This window comes from Aphelocoma coerulescens, chromosome 13 (assembly GCF_041296385.1).
Source record: "Aphelocoma coerulescens isolate FSJ_1873_10779 chromosome 13, UR_Acoe_1.0, whole genome shotgun sequence".
Lineage (NCBI taxonomy): Eukaryota > Metazoa > Chordata > Aves > Passeriformes > Corvidae > Aphelocoma > Aphelocoma coerulescens.
Window position 1 is genome coordinate 4706688 of NC_091027.1, and position 21201 is coordinate 4727888.

General features: G+C 47.0%; 1 protein-coding gene across 1 annotated transcript; it reads right to left on the reverse strand.

Moving 5' to 3' along the window:
* Positions 1 to 6042: 6042 nt before the first annotated feature.
* On the reverse strand, positions 6043 to 19308 carry LSM11 (LSM11, U7 small nuclear RNA associated). The gene is made up of 4 exons (XM_069028998.1): positions 18880 to 19308; positions 15321 to 15460; positions 14491 to 14574; positions 6043 to 13008 (listed from the first exon to the last, which is right to left on the reverse strand). Exons 1-4 carry the CDS (start codon positions 19292 to 19294, stop codon positions 12622 to 12624), a joined length of 1026 nt encoding a protein of 341 aa, XP_068885099.1. The 5' UTR covers positions 19295 to 19308; the 3' UTR covers positions 6043 to 12621.
* Positions 19309 to 21201: the final 1893 nt, after the last annotated feature.

Here is a 21201-nt window from a genome sequence, read left to right on the forward strand (position 1 = left end):
GCTGCCCATGGGCCCTGGTCGAGGCCTCGGGCTGTCTGCAGGCAGGAGGAGAGACAGGATGACAGTTTCCAACTTAATTAGACACAAACTGCACCAGCTGGATGAGTTGCCCCAGTCTCCCCTCTCACCAGCATCCAGCATCTCTGCAGCAGCAGTTCCCGGCCTCGGGAATGACGTCCAGCGGAGCACGGTCCAGCGCACAGGCAGAGAGTGGGTCTGTCTCTGCCTACAGCACTCGCAGCCTGACGAGAGGCAAACAGTGCTGGGGGCAAAGGGAACGACCTGGTGTGCGATGGAGCACAACCCACACGGGCACCGGCAGCTCCCCGCCAGAGCCCCCAGAGCTAGAGAGGGAAACGGCCGGAGCTCCAGCACAGCCGCTGTGTCAGCTCCGCAGCCTCTTCCCTGGAGCACTGCTGTGGATTGGGTCGCATTGTCACCTCCTCCCCGGGCTCCCCCGGGGCCCATGGACAGGTTTCTTTGCTCCTGTTCCAGGGCCAGACTCACAGAAAACGTGGGTGCCTGAGCAGTTGCTGATTTTCCCACTGTTTTCTTTGAGACAGGGTCTTCATAGAATCACAGGATCATGGAATGGTTTGGGTTGGAAGGGATATTAAATATCATCTAATTCCAACCCTTCTGCCAACCAATCCACTTTCCACTAGACCAGTTGCTCACAGTCCCATCCAGTCTGGCCTTGAACACTTCCAGGGGTGGGGCACCCACAACTTCTCTGGACAACCTGTGCCAAGACTTCAACACCCTCACAGCCAAGAATTTACCTCTAATATCTCTCAACTTACTCCCTTTCAGCGTGGAGCCATTCTCCCCTTGTCCTGTCATTACATGCTCTTGTCCTCCCTCTCTTTAGGAGCTGGGATTTCAGCATCCCAGCCCATCACAGGGACTGATGCCTGTGTGGCTCTTGCTCCCCGTCCCTGCCCTCACACCCTGCCCAGATGGATCTCTGCAGATGGCTGCCTAAGCTGGTACCTTCATCTTGTAAGCTTCAAGTCCTTTATTTTAAATGGAACAAAAAAAGACTTTACAGAACAGCATTTATATGCGACACAAAGACATTTTTTCACCCAGTTAGCTGAAGCTTTGGTGTAGTTTTAGCTATTAAAGTGCTACATTACCAGAAGAATTTCCTTTTTCGGCAGCAAAAACTTTTCAGGAGTTTCCTTTGGAGACTTTACTGGGGTCAGGGGCTGCAGCCTTTTGTAATCTCTCCACGTCAGCCTACAGCAGTTTTGGAAAGCCCTTACACTGGATATTGTGACAAACACCAGCTCTTTGTTCGTTCCTTTACAGCTGGTAATAGATGTGAGGCCAGGGTGGAGGATGCTCGGGAGTGATTCACACTCTGCTGCACTAAGGCTTGCCATGACTGCAATAGCTGGAGACAGAACCACCCTCTTTTAAGGGTCTGTGTTTTTAATTAAAACACCAAGATGAGGAATGGGTGACTTCAGAGCATTTTGACCCAACGAGGAATGACAAGCACATGGCTGCTTTTAAAATAAACTAATTAATAGCCACTATCTTATCAGTATAAAACTGTCAGCACATGAGGAGGGTGGGCAAACCCAGATGCAAAGCATTTGTAAATGAGCCTACACACACACACAAATGTTACTGCAGTACCAGCAACACACCAAGGAACACACTTTGGAATATCCAGCTCCAAAGGCGAACTGGAGGGGTCTGGAGCTGATTCCAAGTCACACCTCTGGGCTGATTTTAGGACAAGTTACATCAACAATCTGTTTCAGTTCACCTTGACTCCACCACCCAGTTTCACTTCAATGTTGCCACATCACCTGCCGGCCCTCACGGGCCCTTCCCTCCTGGAAGGGGACCAGGAGCCCACCGGGGGTGACACACCTGCTTTTGGACCAGCATATTCTGCCCAGCTGAGATATTTACTTTTTAAACACCTGGGTTTACAAAACACTACAAACACAGGCAATTTCAGAAGCAAACACAACCAGTGCTCCTCACCCGAACACCCTTTCCTGCCGCATGGTCAGTAACTGTCCCACGTACACTAACTGTTCCCTATTCCATATGGGATCCCTTCCCTGTGAGACACTCCTCCAAAGAAAGAAAGCTAAAAGCCGTTTTCTTGCTGTCAGATTTATGCTCTGGATACAAGGAGGTCCTGCCAAGAGTATACCCCCACCCCTTTTTTCAGCTTCCCACTGCTCTCATTTCCAAGCCTCCAAGGAAAGGCTTTTTCTCCAGTTAGTTTTTCCATCAGCTTTGGGATATTTCCTAACAATTGCTCACTTTTCCCCAAAAGAATCAGCAAGGAGCCCTTGTTCCCAGCAGAGAAGTGTAAGATCAGGAATGTTCTGCTTTCTGGTCCAGCTTGTCCCAGCTCACGGAACAGACCCTGGCTGACTCCAACCCTGCAGCCCCAGCATCGCTCCGAGCTCTTTCCTCCGAGCATGGTGAGTATCCTGTTTGCCATCCTTCCTGCTGCTCTGTGCCATTAGCACGATAGCATCAGGTTTTCCACTTAAGCTCCCACATCCTTTTCCTGATCAACACGTTGTACAATTGTTCCATTGACCACGCTCTGATGGAAAAAACGTCCCAAGCTTGAGCCTTGTCCCCCGAAGGGCAGGACAGCAAGGGGCTGGTTTCCTTCTTCCAGCCTGTTCAAGTGCACTTACACATAACTCTGTCAAAGCACCCATATTCTCAAACAACAGTATTTTATAGGATTTACTTCACTGCATCATTACGTATAAATGATTTGTGTTTCTGCCTGTAAATATGTGACAAGGTAAGGATACTCACAGAGTGCTGTTTTACAGCCTGGGCAGCACTGCCAGCAGTTGCTGTTTCCCGATGCATTCTGACAGACCCAACACCAGCTCCTGCACTCCTCCCACAGCCAGCATTTCCTCCAGCCGTGTCCTCATCCACGGTGGACAGCTACAGGACTCCTCTGCTCCTACACCCCAAAGCACAGGAGTTACCTGGCAGGCTCTGCCTGGCCTGCCTGTGCTTTCCTCCACCAAGTGCTGCCTCCCTGCAAGGTCTTCAGATTTGCATCTGCACATTCCCTGTGACAACTCCAGTGATGTTTTTCCCATCCCTGAGTTCCCTTTGCAGGCTCTGGTGCAAACCCAGAACTCAACTTGCAGAGATGCACCTAAGCCAACACATGGGGACTAAGTTTTGGCCAGTTCCTGCCATCACCCGCTGTTGTCAGCCCTGGCCGGGAGGTGGTGGAGTCCCTGTCCCTGGAGGTCAAGAAACGACTGGTGCTCAGTGCTCTGGTCTGGTTGACAGGGTGGGGATGGGTCACAGGTTGGATTCAATGATCCTGGAGGTCTTTCCCACCTCAGTGATTCTGTGACTGTGTGAGGGCTCTGTCCCAGTGGCTCCAGCCATGCCACCACTCCAGGACAGCTGGTTTTAGGGGGAAACTTTGGCCTGTTGCGAAGGGAGAGATGATGCTGTGCAAACACGTAATTGCTCACACGGCGGGGAGACTCAGTACCTGTACCGTGTGAAGCATCCGGGAGCACAGACACACACAGAGACACACAGAGACACAGACACACACACACAGAGACACACGGAGACACACAGAGACACGCACAGAGACACACACACACAGACACACAGAGAGACACAGAGACACAGACACAAACACACAAACACACACAGAGACACACAGAGACACACACAGAGACACACAGACACACAGAGACACACACACACAGAGACACAGAGAGACACACAGACACACAGAGACACACAGACACACACACACAGACACAGAGACACACACACAGACACACACACAGACACACACACAGACACACACACAGACACACAGACACAGAGACACACAGACACAGAGACGCACACAGACACCCACAGACACACACACACAGACACAGACACACACAGACACACACACACACAGACACACACACAGACACACACAGACACCCCCACAGACACACACACACACAGACACAGACACACAGACACAGACACACACACACACACACACACAGAGACACAGACACACACACACACAGACACCCCCACAGACACACACACACACACACACACAGACACACACACAGACACACACACACAGACACACACACACAGACACACACACACACAGACACACACACACAGACACAGACACACACACACACACACACACACAGAGACACAGACACACACACACACAGACACCCCCACAGACACACACACAGACACACACACAGACACACACACACAGACACACACACACAGACACACACACACACAGACACACACACACACACCCAGACACACCCACAGACACACACACAGACACAGACACACACACCCACAGACACACACACACACAGACACACACACACACACACACACCCACAGACGCACACACACACACACAGACACAGACAGACACACACACACACACACACACACAGACGCACACACACACAGACACACAGACACACACACAGACGCACACACAGACACACACACACAGACACACACACACACAGACACACACACACACAGACACACACACACACACACACAGACACACAGACACACACACACACAGACACACACACACACAGACACACACACACACACACACAGACACAGACAGACACACACACACACACAGACACACAGACACACACACACACACAGACACACAGACACACACACACACAGACACACACACAGACACACACACACACACACACAGACACCCCCAGACACACACGGTCCCTCCAGGAGCGGTTCCAGGGCGGTGCTCGGGCTCCCGCGGCCCCTCCGGCCCCTCCGGCCCCTCACGGCCGCCGCGGGGTTTCCCTGCCCGCTGCTGCCCCCTGGCGGGCCCGGCGGCGCCGCGGCTGCTCCCGGCCGGCAGCGGGAGGAAAGCGAGATCGGCATCGGGCGAGTGACCGGGAAGGGCCCAGCCCGTCCCCGCAGCCCGCGCACCGCCCGGCTGGGGGTACCTCCGGTGAGCCCCAATCTCCTATTTTTCCTGGCGGGAGCATCAGCGGATTCCTGCTCGTTAGAGCCCGCCCGGCTCTTCCATGGCTGCGCTGCCCGGACCTAGGGAGAGGCTCTGGCTGAGATGCCCAGTGGAATAAAGAGAAGCCTGAAGGGCTGCAGCACACAGGGGACTGTTTGGACAACCTTTCTGGAGCATTTAGTGCCCATGGAACGGAGTCCAGAGTCCTGAAAATGTCCCCCATCCTTTCCCAGAGAATGGGGTCCCTCCACAGAGTGGGAGCATCCCTCCCCCTTATGGCCACCCACCCCCTGCGTGGGATGGGGTTCCCTGGAGCTGGGTCCCTGCACAGAACAGGAGCACCTCTTAATCCCACAGTTCCCAGGCTGCAATGAGAATGGCTCCTCTAGCCAAGGGCAGGGACACCTTCCATGAGACCTATTTGCTCCATGCCCCATCCAACCTGAGCTTAGACACTGCCAGGGATCCAGGGGCAGCCACAGCTTCTCTGGGCAATCTGTGACAGGGTCTCACCACCCTCACAGGGAGGAATTTCTCCCTAAAAAGACATCTCTGATCCAAATGTATCAGCATCACTTACCATGGGAACAGAAATGTTCCTGGAAGTCAGATTCCCCAGTGGCTATGCACACACTGGAGCAGATGCTCGGATGCTGGCTCTGGACCTCTCTGGTTCCTGGAAAACCATCTCCTGATGGTACTGTGGAAGACCACACACTAAGGTAACAGACCTTTGAGTGATCAGGCCAATGGTGGTTACATTCATCAGCATGAAGTTCACTTCCCTTCTGCATCTCTAAAAGACAAGTATCATGACACTCTTATTTTGTACACACAAATGACTGGTTTGTCCCCAGTTATGTGACTAGATAGCAGTGCTTTATTCACACCTGGGGGACTCCACATCCAGCATCTGTCCTAACCACAGCAGTCCCAACTCCTTCACTGACACAATACACATCACTCTATTGGTAGAGCACAAAAAAATTATGCTTCGAGGCAAATTGTTACATGGATATATTTATTGCATTGCAGTCCTAGCAATTTTAAATATAAACATTTATATCTGGAAAGCAGAATATTGCAAATTCAGTATTACCCAGTATGTTCATAGCAGCATCAACTTCCTAAGACACAAAATATTTAGGAAGACAGAGAAGGAATTACAAACGAGTTACACCCCCATTTATCACCATCTGATCCAAACACGAAACTGCAGCTGTGAAACAGATATTGAAGTCACCAAATGTGACCTTGAAGACATCAGTGATGTCGAGACTGAAGAGTGTTTTTGTACCTGATTCCCCACACGGTTTTTGTGTGACAAGGTGAGGTTAACTAACAGTCACAAGCCTGGAGAGGGCAGAGGGTTGATATATCTGCATTACCTGACAGAGAGAGTTTTAATAACAACACTTGGCACTTTTATAACATTTACCACTTCCCCAGATCCTTGCAAGACAGGCAAGGAGTGCTCTTGAATGCATTACAGTTGTGGAGCGTCAGGGCGAGGGATGGAAGCAGCTTGCCAAGGCCATTCAGTGAGCAAGAGGCAGCAAAGAGAGCTGAATTTGTCAGCCCCTGACTTCCAGCCCCAAGTCAGTCTGGTGGCTCATGCTGCTCCTCTGTGGTTCCCTAAGGAAGTTTTACAGGTGACTGATTGGTTAACAAGTCCCAGTCCATGCAACTACAGTGGGTGTGTGCACCACTTGAAAAGAGGTCAACCCATCTACTCCCCTTGTAATGCCCACTTTAGTTCTAGGGAGACCAAATATTTCTCTCATCTTGTCCTCTCAGAATAATGTCTCAGCTGAAGACACCTTGACACAGCTGCACTTTGATCTGAAGCAGTGGAAATCAGAAGCAAACACTTTAGGAGCAGCTTTCCTTTCTTTCTTGAGGGGGAGCACTGATCTTTAGAGAGGAAAAAAGGATGGATATGTTTTTGCACAAACTGATCAAACTACTTTTCATTCTAACTGAATACAAGACTGACTGAAAGTCTCAGGTGTACTAATTCTTTTTCAACAAAGTCATCCAAGTGTACACCTCAAAGCTAGAAGGTAATAAGATAGTTACCCTGGAATATCAGAAGGCATTTTCCTTCCCTGACAGGCCTTCACTTCCATCAGTTAAGAGCAACAGCACTTGACATCTAAAAGGACTTGTAAACATCATGAGACAAGAATCTCTGCTATTTCCCCAGTAAAGTAGTCCTTTCTCCTGCACCCCCAGGAAGCCAACAAGGAAAACCAAGCCTCCATCCCCGCCTCAAAATGGCAAATTTGCTTAGTTCCTTGTTCTCCCACTGGCTTTCCTCTGCAAAATGTTAGAGGCGGGATCAAATCTGTCAGTCATTATGGGTGGAGCCTGGCAGAGATTCCAGGGGCAGTTCAGGTGCTGTGAAAGGCTCGAAGCATAAGGGAGGCTGCACTCAAGAGCTGGCTCTGCATCCTCCCCTTTATCTACAGACTCAGCTGCCCAGTGCTGGCTGGATTGTGCCCTTGAAAAAGGCCCTTCCCATATCAAGGAGTTATCACCACCTGTATAATTCCTCTCCCCTCTTTTTTTCTTTGCCTAATATCCCATTTAACCCTAGTCTCTGTCAGTGTGAAGCCATTCCCCCTTGTCCTGTCACTTCAGGCCCTTGTAAATAGTCTGTCTGTCTTTCTTGTAATCTCCCTTTACTTGGTACTTGGAGGCTGCAACTGGGTCACCCCAAAGCTTCTCTTCTCCAGGCTGAACAATCCCAACTCTCTCAGCCTTTCCAGATTTGCAATACTTTAATTACTATCAGAATTTCACAAATTCTATAAAAACTTACTTTTCCAATACTATTTCTAGTCAGCAGCAGCCTTTCCTAATGTTCTAACAGACTGTCTCAGGATTCCTATGAGTACAAACTTGAAACTTTTTAAGCCAATGTCAAGAAGCAAAAGCATGAACTGAAGTCATTCTGGGCTGCAGATGCTGCAGACCTTAGCATTTATATTTTACACTCGGCAGTGCAGGCAGGAGAGAAAACATCCTCATATTAATTGGCAGTATTTGCAGTTATGCTCTGAGGCAGACACTGGCATGTACCTGAGCAGCTTCTCAGGCAAGAGCTGGCCTGGCTGAGGGAATCACTGCATCTCCTCTGAAAAGGTGCAGGACTCTGCCTTCCAATTTTATCCAGTGGCAGAGCTTGCAGGGTTAAGTTGGTAGTTATAACTCTGATCTGTTCAATCAAAGACAGGAAGTTTACCTGGAGATAAACATCTTCATAAACTCAGTGTTTTCAGTCTGCTGTCCCTGCTCCATTTTCCTTCAAGATTCTGGATGAAATCATTTCCACCTGTCTCATTTAGGTCAGTGCCAGTAAGAAACAGAAAGGGTGAGTGTAGGCAGCATGTTGGACAGAATGTCAAGTTCAATAAGAATTACACATCTTTTTTTCTCTGCCTCTTTTTATCCTGCACACTCTTCACCCAGCGATTCACAGGTGCAAGTGGGTGACTGCAACAGCAAACTAGGAAAACCTAGTACTTTGTGAAGGAAAATAAATAACAAAATTAAAAATCGGTTTACTCCAAAAAGTAATATTATCAAAGATAAATAATTCTTCTGACCAAATAATTCCAAAAATCTAAAGAGAACGGTATGAAAATCAAGAATAGCCAAAGGCTCTCTGGACTCAAAACTGGGCAGGGTAACATTCCCTAGGGAAGGGTAAAAACCAGTGGGCAGTCAGGCTTGTTCCTGCTGTGACACTGCCCTGCGGAGGGAATGCTGCAAAGGAAACAATGAATCCAACACTGAAGGATAAGAAACAGATGGAAAACAGCACTCACTGATTAATTCAGTAATCACCTGGGGGAGGACATGCTAAGTACCTCACTCTAGGTCAGAAAAAAACCTTCCAGGCAATTAATAAGCTGGACAAGTCAGTTGAGAGAAGGAACTAAACCCCCATTTTTTTACAAGCTCCTTTTTTTCCCTTTGGCCTTGCATTTTCTACTACCACAGCCTAAGAAATGTTTGATAAAAATGAAGCACACGTGTAAAAACATTTCCTAAAACCTAATCCCAGAAATTAGAAATGATTTTAAAACTTTCTCAAATTATCCCAATGCTTCTTCGAAGTTATTGCAGAAAACTGCTCCCTGTAGTAACTGGGTACCTCACCCCAAACACACTTTAAGAACCACTGCTGAGCATCAGGCTGAGCAAAGTCCTAGAAATACAGGACAGGTGGCAACCTGTGGATCCTTTCCAGGGACTTCTTCATATCTGCCCAAAGCTTTTCCACTCTCACCTTGCTCTCTGTTTCTTACTTTTCATTGATTTGCACAAAGACTTTGGTGTGTCTGTGCTCACAGCATCACTGTAGCAAGAGAGGAAGGGCTGGGAGCAAAAAACTTTTTGAACAAAAATTTTATCTTGAGTTTGGAACAGGAAAACAATAGAAAGAAACAACCAGAAACAATTTTTAAAAAACCAAACAAACCAAAGCTCATTTGTTTCCAAAGGTTGTTTTCTTTTTCTTTTTTTTTAAACAGATTTAGGAGAGTATTTCAGTGAGGTAGAAGAATTCCTTTCAGAACATGACATTCAATTTTATTTAAAGAGAAACATTATCTGAAGTATTGAACATGCAAGTGAAACCACACCTACAGGATCACTTGCTTCATCACAATCATGATGCTTGAAAGAGACAAAGTACGTAAGATAGCATTTTAATAATGCATTTTTAAAAGATACAATGCCAGAAAAGTTGGGAAAAGGAAGACATTTGGCAGATCTGAAGTTGTAGAAGAGGAAGCAGCAGTATTTAGGAAGCAGCTTGGAAATAATGAGAAAGGCAGACAGGAAAGTAGGAAACAAATGAAGAACCAACAAATAATTCCTTAAATCTAAACTGGAAGAGAGAAGTTTAACCAACTTCACAGATGAGAGGAGGAACATTTTAATAATGAGGTAGTGCAAAAAAAGTAGATAAACTATAATCCTTAACCAGGTTTGCTCACCAAGGTGATGATTCTGGAAGAACAGGTCAGGGATGATATAAAAATCAAGGCACCAACTCAAGTCTAAGCACCAGCCTTTTTTGTAAAATGTTAACAAAGAAACTCCTAGATGTAAAGCAACAAACATCTGTAAAGTTTCAGGGAAAAATCTCTTATGAAAGGAAACATTGAGACTTCCAGCAGCAACTGAGAACTTGAGGAAGTGTCAGTCAACAAGGAAAGGCAGTACAACCACAAAAATATTCACAGTAGTTGTATCTTAGTTAATGCACAAGGCAACATAAACTAGGCAGACAAACAGAATTAAGAATATGAGGTGAAGAAAAGCAAGAATTCAATGAGATGTCACTGTGTGTCAGCCTGAGGGCAATCTGACACCCTTTGGTCAAATATGAAGGAAAGAGGAGAGCTCAAAACCAGTGGTCTTTGGTACTCGTGGAAAAGGCAGAGAGGAGTGATCCCAAGCAGCTGAAATAAAAACAAAGCTGCGAGAAAACAGAGGGGAAAATCCTCACAAACAAAACATAAGGAAGAAAATATTCACTTGCAGTAAAAGCTGCTGGGAAGTCAGGACCAAAGATAAACACCTTGTTTCTAGCTTCACATATTTCTAGTAATTTGTGAGGGTTCTGGTTAGTACATAGAAAGCCAACCAGGAGAGGGTGCAGAAAGCCAGGGCAACAAGAACAGTCTTTTTAAACCAGAGTTTAGAATGTCCTGAGGAGACAAAGTACTGACAGGAGAAGGAGAAAAAAAAGAAAAAAATGGGAGAAACTGCAGAGCCCATGAACACAAACAGTCAAGAAGGGAGGGGAAACAAGAATCTCCATGAGAAGAGTCTTTTCAGTGCCTAGTCTCAGTTCACAGAGGGATGGGATTACAGCAGTAAAGCAGTGTTTCATAAGAAGCTGTAGAGAGTATTTATTTCTTTTTCTTTTCTTTTTTACCCTTGATGAAACTATTTTGCCTCAACAGTACTTTTTATTCTGTCCCAGGCTGAACTTGGCTTTGAGCTCAGCAGCTGAGCTCATCAAGCCCCATGTCATGTGAAATGTTGACATAAGTTTCAGGCTCCCCCAGAGGCAAACAGCTGCTTTGTGTGTCCAGAATGCCTGCTAAATGATTTCTGTGATTTGCTCAAACACCACACATACCCCTAACGACCAAGCAAGCAGAATGCTGCATCTGCAGCAACAGAAATCCATGTCACCCACAGTACAGCCACTCAATTTGAGAACTCAGGACGTCTATATGCAATGTAAGTCCTGCTATGAAGCAATTTCCCAACTTCAGCTTAAACACACAGAGCTGCTGCAAAGCACAAGGCAGTTGAGATGAATACAGAATAGCAGCATGAGATCTCCTTTGACAACAAAGGGAAGAGACTAGATAATGGAACAGTTACATTTACCCTCAAACTTCTGCACGTAGATTTTTTGGAAAGCAGTTTATACCTACAGAACCCTGGCCTGATCTGCAATAATTTAACAGCTTTGCTAAAATGAAACACTGATGAGTTGAGTCTGACTTCTATACTTCAAAACCTTTTCAGGCACTCTTCAAAGCTCAACTGGAGTGAGATGATGCATCCCTCACATGGACAGGAAAGACTCATGAAGATTCCTGCTCCATAAGAACAGCTGGAGACACAGCAGCACTGGTTTCAACAGAGGGAGCCAGAAAGGCGTTTAAGTACAGGACGGGTGTGCTCAGCACAAACACACCTGAGAACAAACCAGTCTTTGCCAGCTTCATTGTTACAATAAGTAGCAAATGGGTGAAATACAAAAGGATAGGTTTCCATCTGCATCCACAGCATTCACAGGTAAACTCCAAATAGGGAGGTCTCTGATCAGCTACATCATCTGCTTGCTGGTGACACAGGACCAAAGTACAGCATTACAAAGGGAGCCTAAGCTTTGATGCTGGAAACAAGTTACAGTCCTGCCATCACTCACATTAAAAGAGCAGTTTACAATTAAGAGGCTTCCTATCACACAGAGCACTACAGAGCTAACTATGGCAAAGAGGCCTGTAGCCAACAGCAGGATTTGACTCCTGTTTTATAAACTATTTCAAAATGACTGTCAGAATTATGTCTGGAAGATAGGACATCCATGTAACAGCAGCAGATAAACTGTTGGTTTCCTTAGCAATTTCCTCTTGATATTACTCAGAATGTGCAAAAGAGCATTTCTGATTTATTGCAGGTGCAGATCCTGTCCTTAAATGTGTGCCTCAAGTAGCTCCTGTAACAGAGTACACCGAAATTCTTTTCCAGCCCTCTCTATTTAGCTTCTTTTTAAGAAACAGTGGGATCTGTTTCTTAACTCCCTCATACCACAGAAACAACTGCATTGCTGACCTTTGCCTGAGACCCCCAACCGGGATCTAAGGAGGCTGCTTTGGCATCAAGCCCAGGATGCTCAAGTTACAATTCTTTCCCCTGCCTTGTTGTGGCAATGGGAAACCAGCCATGGTACCATCCTACTCAATGACAACTCTAAATAGCAATGGGAGCTGCAGCAGCAAGTCATGCTATCAAATAAATATGCTGACAAAGGCTCAGCCAAGTCAATGTGCTAAATGGACAAGCAAGACATTCTCTCCTCGAATAAAGATCTGGTTTATGTGGCGTGTGAACACCTGCTGATAATCCACCTTGGGCCGCCTTCTCCTCCGGGACTGGCTCCTTGCTCGGGCCCCACCAGCACTGGCCCCCTCTGTGTGGGCAGTCCTGCTGCCCACATCAGCTTCACTTCTGTCACCTGAGGTCTTCTTTTCTCCAGCTCTGACCGAGTGTTTCTGCCTCTCACGCTCCTCTTCTGCTCTCCCTCGTCCTGATCCAGCTTTCAAACTCAGTGTCTGAGAGTCATTTGTCAGGGCCAGCTCCTCTGAGACAGTCTTTGAGTCAGCTCCCTTTTTCCCCGAGGATTCCTGCAGCTTGAGTCTGTCAAACAGCTGTAAAAGGACATTTGTATCTATGACCACACTTGTAAAACAAGAGAGGCCACTTGTTCCACCCTTCTACATTGCATTTTCATGTACAATCCCAAATCAGAGCTCACAAGACACAGTGACAGATCTCCACCAGCAATAAAGGCCATGTTTTCTTACCAAACAGGGACAGAAGGTGAATGGGTCTCTTGCATGGTCATGATTGTCTTAATGCAAGCACCAAGGAATTTAATTGGGGAGCAAGAGTGCTACCTGGGAGCCTTTAACTTTGGTAAGGAGCAACAGAGATACCAAGTTGCTCCTACAGCTCACTTTTTCCCATGTTCTTTTAACGTTGTCAGACAGTTTTAGAGAGATTTCCATCCTTGTGTCACGAATCCCTAAGATAAGGGGCCTCCAAAGGGTGCATACTGAAAAACTGAGGGATCTTTTGTGTTCCCCAAAACAAACTAAAAGATGACGTGTGGGTATTCTGGGAGGTGAGCAGACCTCAGAAAAATAATAAAAACTACAGCAGCAGACCCAAAGCACTGTATGAACTCATTAATCTAAGAATACATGGTGGTGAAACTGGAAAAGAAATTGCTTTTACTCTGGCAGCAGACAAGCTTTTACGAAATAATGACAAATGAGATTTTTGGTTAGCCTCTCTCTTCCCACCAACAGGATGGAAAGCCAACCCCTGTAAGAGTGAGCTAAACGAACAAAGACAACTTGATTATTTTTAACTAGTCTTTAAAAAAATGAAGGGTGGGATCTATCAGAAAACAGATTTAAATGGCAGGAATTTGAAAGCAAACTCCTGACAATGAAACAGTTTAAATGTTTTTGTGATGCTTCTCTGATGTTCAAAAGGCCCAGAGCTGTTGCCATTCAACGGCCACATCCTTGTCACATTTTTTTTCCCTTCATTGTTCATAAGTTCATCTATCATCTCTTCAGTTGTCAACGTGGTAAACAACTCTATTTGCAGCTGGATCCTAGAGAGTGGAGAGCTTTGGAGATCTCGGGCTTCACAGTACCCAGACTGGAAGCTCAAGTAACCAAAGAGCTGTGTTGTTTCTCTGGCTGCAGACACAGGCTGTGTCATTAGGAACATCAGTACCAGAGGGATGCTCTGCCATATCCCCTGGCAGGACAAATGTGAACCTGATCAGTCACAGGTGCAAAAAACACACAGAACAAATACATCAAAACCCACAGAGTGAGCTTCTAGAAGCTCAGCACGTTACCTTAAGCAGCAGCAGCAACTCTGATCTGATTCTGAAGTGGAGCTTTAGTAACACTGAACTACTAAAATACTTTCAGAAAGGTCAGAAAACGTTTTGGGTATTTTTTTTCTAAGTTCAAGTCATTTTAGAGTCATCTGTAATAAAAGGACGTAAAATATTTCAGATGCAAACATGGCTTCCCACTCAATGCTCCCCTTTCACTACTTTGAAAAAGGAGATCCTAATAAGGAAGAAAACAGGAGACGGCACCTACTCGGGTCAGTGAGAGCTGAGGTTCTGCATAGAAGGCTTTGCCCATCACTGGTTTCCTATAAGTCTCATCCACATCTGTCAGGGCCTAGAAAAAGATAAAAGAAACAGAAAGATCAAACTTAAAATAAAACATGAAGCAGCTTTGGACCAGCTTTGTGTCAAAGCATTATGAAATTATGTTCTGAGAGAAAATCCATCCCAGGAACAGGCTGTGCTTTGGAGCTGGTTTGTTAATCATCTAAATTGTACTGAGGTATAAAAGCAGCAGAAAAGTTCATTCTGCATTACTTGCAAAATCTCTGTGATCCTTGCCTGCAAAATCCTTCCTCCCTCCCCATTTCCAAACTTTTCACACCTCCAGGCTCACAAATATTTAATAGCTGCTCTTCCATCTACTGTCTTTAAGATCTTCACAAGGTAGAACACAGGGAAAAGCTTTTGTAACTGACAGCTCAGTGATGTTAGGGAAAGAAAACAGAAAAGCACCTACCACTACAGAAAGACTGGGTTTTGCAGAGAAAGCTTTGGAAGCTTCTGATATTCCTCATATTCCACCTTCCTGTGTTCTTATGCAAAACCTCTGAAGATGCTGTGAACTGTTCAAAGCTTCTCTCACCTAAAACCTCTCTAAGATGGTTTGGCACCTCCCAGATGTACCAGTCCAACACCAAGCACCACTTACATCTCAAACCCAGCACTCAGTGCCAGAGAAATAAGTTTGTGAACCACAAAAGCACATTAACCTTCTCCATATGTTATTTGCTTAAACCTGTTGCAAATGTCAAGTTTTCAATATAACAGTTACAAATCAAGGGTTGGAATAATAATTACCATATTCCAGAATTTGTCAAATGCAACCAAAAACCCTGTGCAGACTCCACGAAGCCCTTTGAAAGTGCGGATGTGAACATTGATTCTGACACCATCTCGGACACAGCGATGAAGTTCTCCCAGTGGGCTGCCTTCATGGACTAGAACAGAAAGAGAACATCATCAGTCTTCAACAAAACATACAGAATCATAGAACAGAATCATAGAATGACTTGGGTTACAAAGGATCTTGAAGATCATCTTGTTGCAATCCCCTGCCATGGACAGGAACACCTTCCGCTATCCCAGGTTGCTCAAAGCCCTTTCTGACCTGACCCTGAACACTTCCAGGGATGGGGCAGCCACAGCTTCTCTGGGCACCCTGTGCCAGGGCCTCACCACCCTCACAGCCAAGAATTTCTCTCTAATATCTACCTAAACCTACTTTTTTTCAGTCTGAAGCCATTCCTGCTTTTCCTGTCACTACATACTCTAGTAAGAACTCTCTCCTCAGCATCTAAAAGACATGTAGAAATCCACTCTATGTACAAGTATTGGCAGACCTTGGCACAACACTTGTGTTCATAACAATAGCAATGAGAAGCCCCAAGCACTGTAACACACTGTGGTTGCCATAACCAGACCACCAAAACTCTTCTTACAGTGGGGACAGCCAAGACTTCAAAAATATGAAGGTTTTGCTTTACATAGCCCACAGCCAAATCAGCCTTAGCTGAAAATCTTTTTGCTACATTTCAGAAACATGCCAAGTAATCCTAACTGTAAATAAAAGTGGTTGAGAGGGAACAGAAAGCTCATGGGGGCAGAGTTAGTTCCACAGAAATGACAAATGCCTGGTTAAGGCTACCTCAGATTAGTTACGAGCTGTGAATAAAGAATCGTAGCAGATGTGTTCCTTTTCTTTACAAGGGGATTTCTGAAACAATGAATGATTCAAAATCCTTCAATTTACTAAACTGGACCAGTTTAAACTGATGAAAATGCATTGTTTCAGCTAAGATTTCAGCAGCCAGCTGAACATCCTTCAAAGTCATACAAGTCTTTGGCAAAGAAATAAAATGATTCTAAGGAGCAGCCAGCAATTAAACCATGCTAAACCCCAGGACAATAATGCTTTTAAGCAGGGCAAAAGTGAAGGAATTCAGTAAAACATACAGTTTGCCTGGCTCACACAAGCCTTGTCTGCACACTAGAGATCACTGCAAGTGTAATTCATCTAGAGGGGTAGATATTATTTACAACTTCCACCCATGCCTTGGTACCCGTTTGCTTGTGCAAACACAGCTCCAGGACTGCTGTACAATTCCTACTAAGAGTCAGGGAAAAGACTTGGTCTAAAATCTCACACATTTCTTCATATTAATATAAAATATGTGAGACAGAGATGATCTCTCGCCTTGTGCCTTAGGGACTATGGATTCAAGGTTTGATTTGCACACCAGAAAATGCTCCCTGTGAGTGTAAAGTGACTGTGTAAAACAGCTGATCTGCAGGACTGGGCTGCAGGGTAATTCATGGCCACAGCAGGGAAATCTAAATCAGTTTCCTCTGAATTAACCTAATCATATTTATTTTTTGAGATCCGTTGTCTTCCTGCCAGCCCTCTCCAGCTGGATAACTGGAGGAAATTGGTTTCACACAGAGCAGAAGCTGTCTCAGCACCTCCCAGCCTTGCTTAGGGGGCCTTTCCATGAGTCTCTGTGTCTCCTTCAGCTGAACTGATAACAAACTTATGTTCTGGATTGACAGATCCATCACAGGAACTACAGATGACACCATCACAATATCAAATGTATGTCTTCAATCAGAAAACAGTATTTTTTCTAACCAACCCTGAGAATTTATATAATAATATAAAGTCTAGGGTTTATTTTTTTACATTTCGAATTCTAATATTCCTTTTAAGTAGGGACATTATCTGCAACTTCTTACAAAATTCCACATACAACCCCTCTTTCCCACTACACCTCTGCCTCTCAGCACCCAGGAAAACACTACACAGCTCTACCAAATCTACACTCTGCCCACTTTTCCTTGCTGTGTAAGATTCTGGCTCCTCCATGGCAAACCTCCAGCTTCACCTGAGCAAAAGGGCAGAATGCATCATCCAAAAACCCTTCAACAACCTGACACTCTCGCAAAAAACAAAACCAGCAATGCAAGGCATTTATTTTTGGAACACACCTCCTCTGCAAGCACCAAGAGCTGTAATGAGCAGGCTCTGCACACAGCTAAATCTGCCTGTACCTTCTGTGTTGTTAAGTACCAGCATTAACAGTTTTTCAATAGACAGGGAAAAAAGTTACCTAGTTGATACTCAAAATTCAACCCCTATTTGTATAAAATAAGCACATGCTTAATACCAAAACTCTGAAAAATGACCCAAACAGAACCTCTGCATTTGTGCAGAGCCCTAAGTGTGACACTTAAGATCACACACTATCTATAGCAATGAACACATTGTGTTTTAGTGCCTAAGCAAGAAAAAGGTTTTGCCTTGGGCATTCAGAATTGAACATTTTGGGCCTTGCCTTTTTAGAAACAAAAAATTAAGGCGATGGTGAAAAGATAGTTGGATTCCAAAAAGAACCCCAGTATTTTTAATTAAGTACACTAAAGTTACATCTCACCTAACAGCAATGCCATTTGATTCTTGGTGTGGGGGCACAAGTAGCACCTCTTCATGTTTAGGAGATATTTACCCTGACTGCACAAATTGATTTTTACAAGAAATTTGTATCATCATCACAACTGATTCATTTAGCTGTATCACAGCTATCTCACACCTCAACCCACTGTTCTGCCATCATGTTATCAGAAATGCCAGTATTTCTGTCTGCAGGATGTTTGGTTAGCAACAAGTAACAGCAGTGTGTTACAGACTCACCCGTGGTTATGATTTAACTACACCCCGGACTGACTCAAATACCAGTCTTGGTTTAAAATAGTACTTTTGAGAACACAGCAGTATCTCATCCCTTTTCTCCTTAAAACCAAGAGAATGTATGTAATTAACCAATTAACAGAGCAGGACATCACCACAACAAAGTCAGTGTCATCTCTGTGTGAGCAGCTCTGTGAAATGCTGTTCCTCATTCCTGCACACCATTTCAGAGAATCACGGAATGGTGTGGGTTGGGAGGAACCTTAAAGCCCATCTCGTTCTCATCACCCTGCCATGTGCAGGGACACCTTCCACTATCCCAGGCTGCTCCAAGCCCCGTCCAACCTGGCCTTGGACACTTCCAGGGAAGGGGCAGCCACAGCTGCCCTGGGCAACCTGTGCCAGTGCGTCTGCATCCAGGTGTCATTCCCCATCAAACTAAATCATTCCCCCCACACCACCCACCGCACCCCACTGTCACCCAACCCCTTCCGCCAGCCACCGCTCCCTTCTCACCCACAAACTCCATCCCAACCCTACGCCGGGCCCAGCCGCAACCCTCGACTCACCTCAGCATGACCCCGGCCCCGGCCCGGCCCTCACACCCTCCGCCTCCCCCTCAGCCCTGCTCCCCGCGCCCGCCCAGCCCCGGGGCCGCGCTGCCCGCGCCCTTACGGGGCATCCTGGTGAGGACATTGCGCGGTGCCCGTCGCCGCCGCCGCGTCGCCGTTCCGCCTTCAGCCGCCTCCTGCTCGGGGCCCGCGTTGACCATGAGGCTGCGGAGGCGCTGGATGCGCTCGGGGTCGGCGGCGGGCGGGCCCCGGCGGGACGCGCGGCTGGCGGGGGCACCGCGGCTGGCGGGGGCGGCGCGGCGGCCGCGCGAGCGGCGCAGGCCGCGCTGGAAGCTCTCGTACTCGGCGAGGTTGTTGAAGCAGGGCGCGCCGGGGAAGGGCAGCGGCGTGCGCGGCGAGTAGAGCGCCAGCAGCGGGTCGAAGCGGCTGGAGCTCACGTCCAGGCGGCCGGGGCTGGGCGAGCGGCGGCGGGGGTCGCGCGGCTCCGCGCCCGCCGCGCCCGCCTCGTCTTCCTCCATGCCGGGCTGCGGGCGGCCGCACTGCGCAGTGCCGCCGCCAGGGAGCGCTGCCCCGCAACGCCGCGGGCCTGAGGGCGGGGCGGCCGCCGGCCCGGGAGCGGCCCGGGAGGGGCCCGGGAGGGGCTCGGGAGCGGCCCGGGAGGGGCCCGGGTGCGGCCCGGGAGCGGCCCGGGAGGGGCTCGGGTGCGGCCCGGGAGGGGCTCGGGTGCGGCCGCCGGCCCAGGAGGGGCCCGGGAGCGGCGCGGGAGCGGCCCGGGAGGGGCAGCACGGACACCTTCCCGCTGCGTCCCGCACCGCGGTACAGGAGACAAGGAGCTGGTGGAGAGCGTCCAGCAGAGCCCGCAAAGATGGTGAAGGGTCTGGAGCATCTCTCTTTTAGGAGAGAGACTGCAGGAGCTGGGCCTGCTTAGCCTAAAGACTCAAAGGTGTGTATCAAAAGGGTGCTGCCAAACTCTTCCCGGTGACAGGACGAGGAGCAGTGCACATAAACTAAAACAAAAGAAATTTCACCTCAACATGAGGAAGAACTTTACGTTGAGGGTGGCAGAGCACTGGAACAGCTGCCCAGGAAGGGCGTGGAGTCTCCTTCTCTGAAGACATCCCAAATGCACCTGAACACGTTCCTGGATGGCCTGCTCCAGGTGTCCCTGCCCTGGCAGGGGGGTGGGCTGGATAATCTCCAGAAGTCCTTTCCAACCCTAACAAATCTGTGATTATCTTCAGTTACCCCCGGCTGGTGCAACCCTCCCTCTGCAGCCCGCCCTGGGGATGGTCCCTGGATCAGGCACCAAACCCCCCTGCCCCAGGCCATGAAATGCCACCTGGACAACAGAGGGTTGCAATAAAATTTGCATTTTAATGCATAAAAGGATACACAGGGCACAGTCATTTCCCTGAGGAAACACTATTAACAATGCAGAGAGGTTTTACCATAATGATTCACCGCCTCCATAAATGTTTCATAACAGGTTCCCGTACATCTAATGCTTCTTGTTAGGGCAGTACATCAGCCACAGGTTGTTCACCAGTTTTAGAGAAAACACTTCTTTCTTCACTGGGTCACAACACAGGACTCCTGCAGCTACAGGAATGCCTATGTCATGTGTGCCACCAACACCAGGCTGCTGTTTGAGCCTTGAGAATAGTTATTTTCCCCTACAGCTATGGAGTCATATATATGCAGACCTTGTGCATGAGAATACCACATGGAGTTCTTTCTCTAGCATTTATATAATACAAATTAAAGCCCATGGTTGTACGGAGAATCCATATCTTGCTTCCAAAGTCTGCATCCGTATGTGAACAGCTATGTTGACTTATTCCATATTATCGTAAGAATGAGTTAATTAGAAAACACTATGACCTAATACAGATGTGTTTTTTATATACACACACAATGTACATACATAAAGATATTGCAGAATGTATCAGGCAGCCATAATACATAAAATAAAAAACCTATATATTACTTTCCAAACATAAAGCATGGCTGCCAAATTATTTTTTTAATCTTTCACCAGTATGAGTAAATCCAGCTGTTACCAGTTCTGGAACAGTTGCTTTGTATGCAAAGTCCAAAGTCAGGCACCAAGCTGTAATATGAAATTTCACAGTTAAGTAAATTGCATTTGTGTCAGAAGACCAAAAACCTACAGACAGAAAGTTCTTAGGGGTAAGTGACTGCTGCAATGATTCACAATCACCCACATCCTCTTCCTAGGAATCATGCAGCCCATTCTACAAACTAAAAACGAAATACATTCTCTCTTTGCGTGTAGGGCAAGCGGAAGCCTCGTGCTATTATAAACACCCAGACTCATTGCCTAATCTCGGGAAGAACCTGCAAAATTGAAGTTTACATCAGTACCTGGTCAGTGGGGGATTTTAAAAAAAAAACACCAAAAGAC

Bases quoted from the DNA above. Each gene is read 5' to 3' on its own strand.
- LSM11 (XM_069028998.1), bottom strand. From the start codon at position 19,294: ATGGAGGAAGACGAGGCGGGCGCGGCGGGCGCGGAGCCGCGCGACCCC. The intron at 14,575-15,320 runs GTAATTATTATT...ATCTTTTTCTAG, and splicing joins TTGACAAATTCTGGAATATG to GCCCTGACAGATGTGGATGA. The intron at 13,009-14,490 runs GTAGGTGCCGTC...GTCCTTTTACAG, and splicing joins CTCAGCTCTCACTGACCCGA to CTGTTTGACAGACTCAAGCT.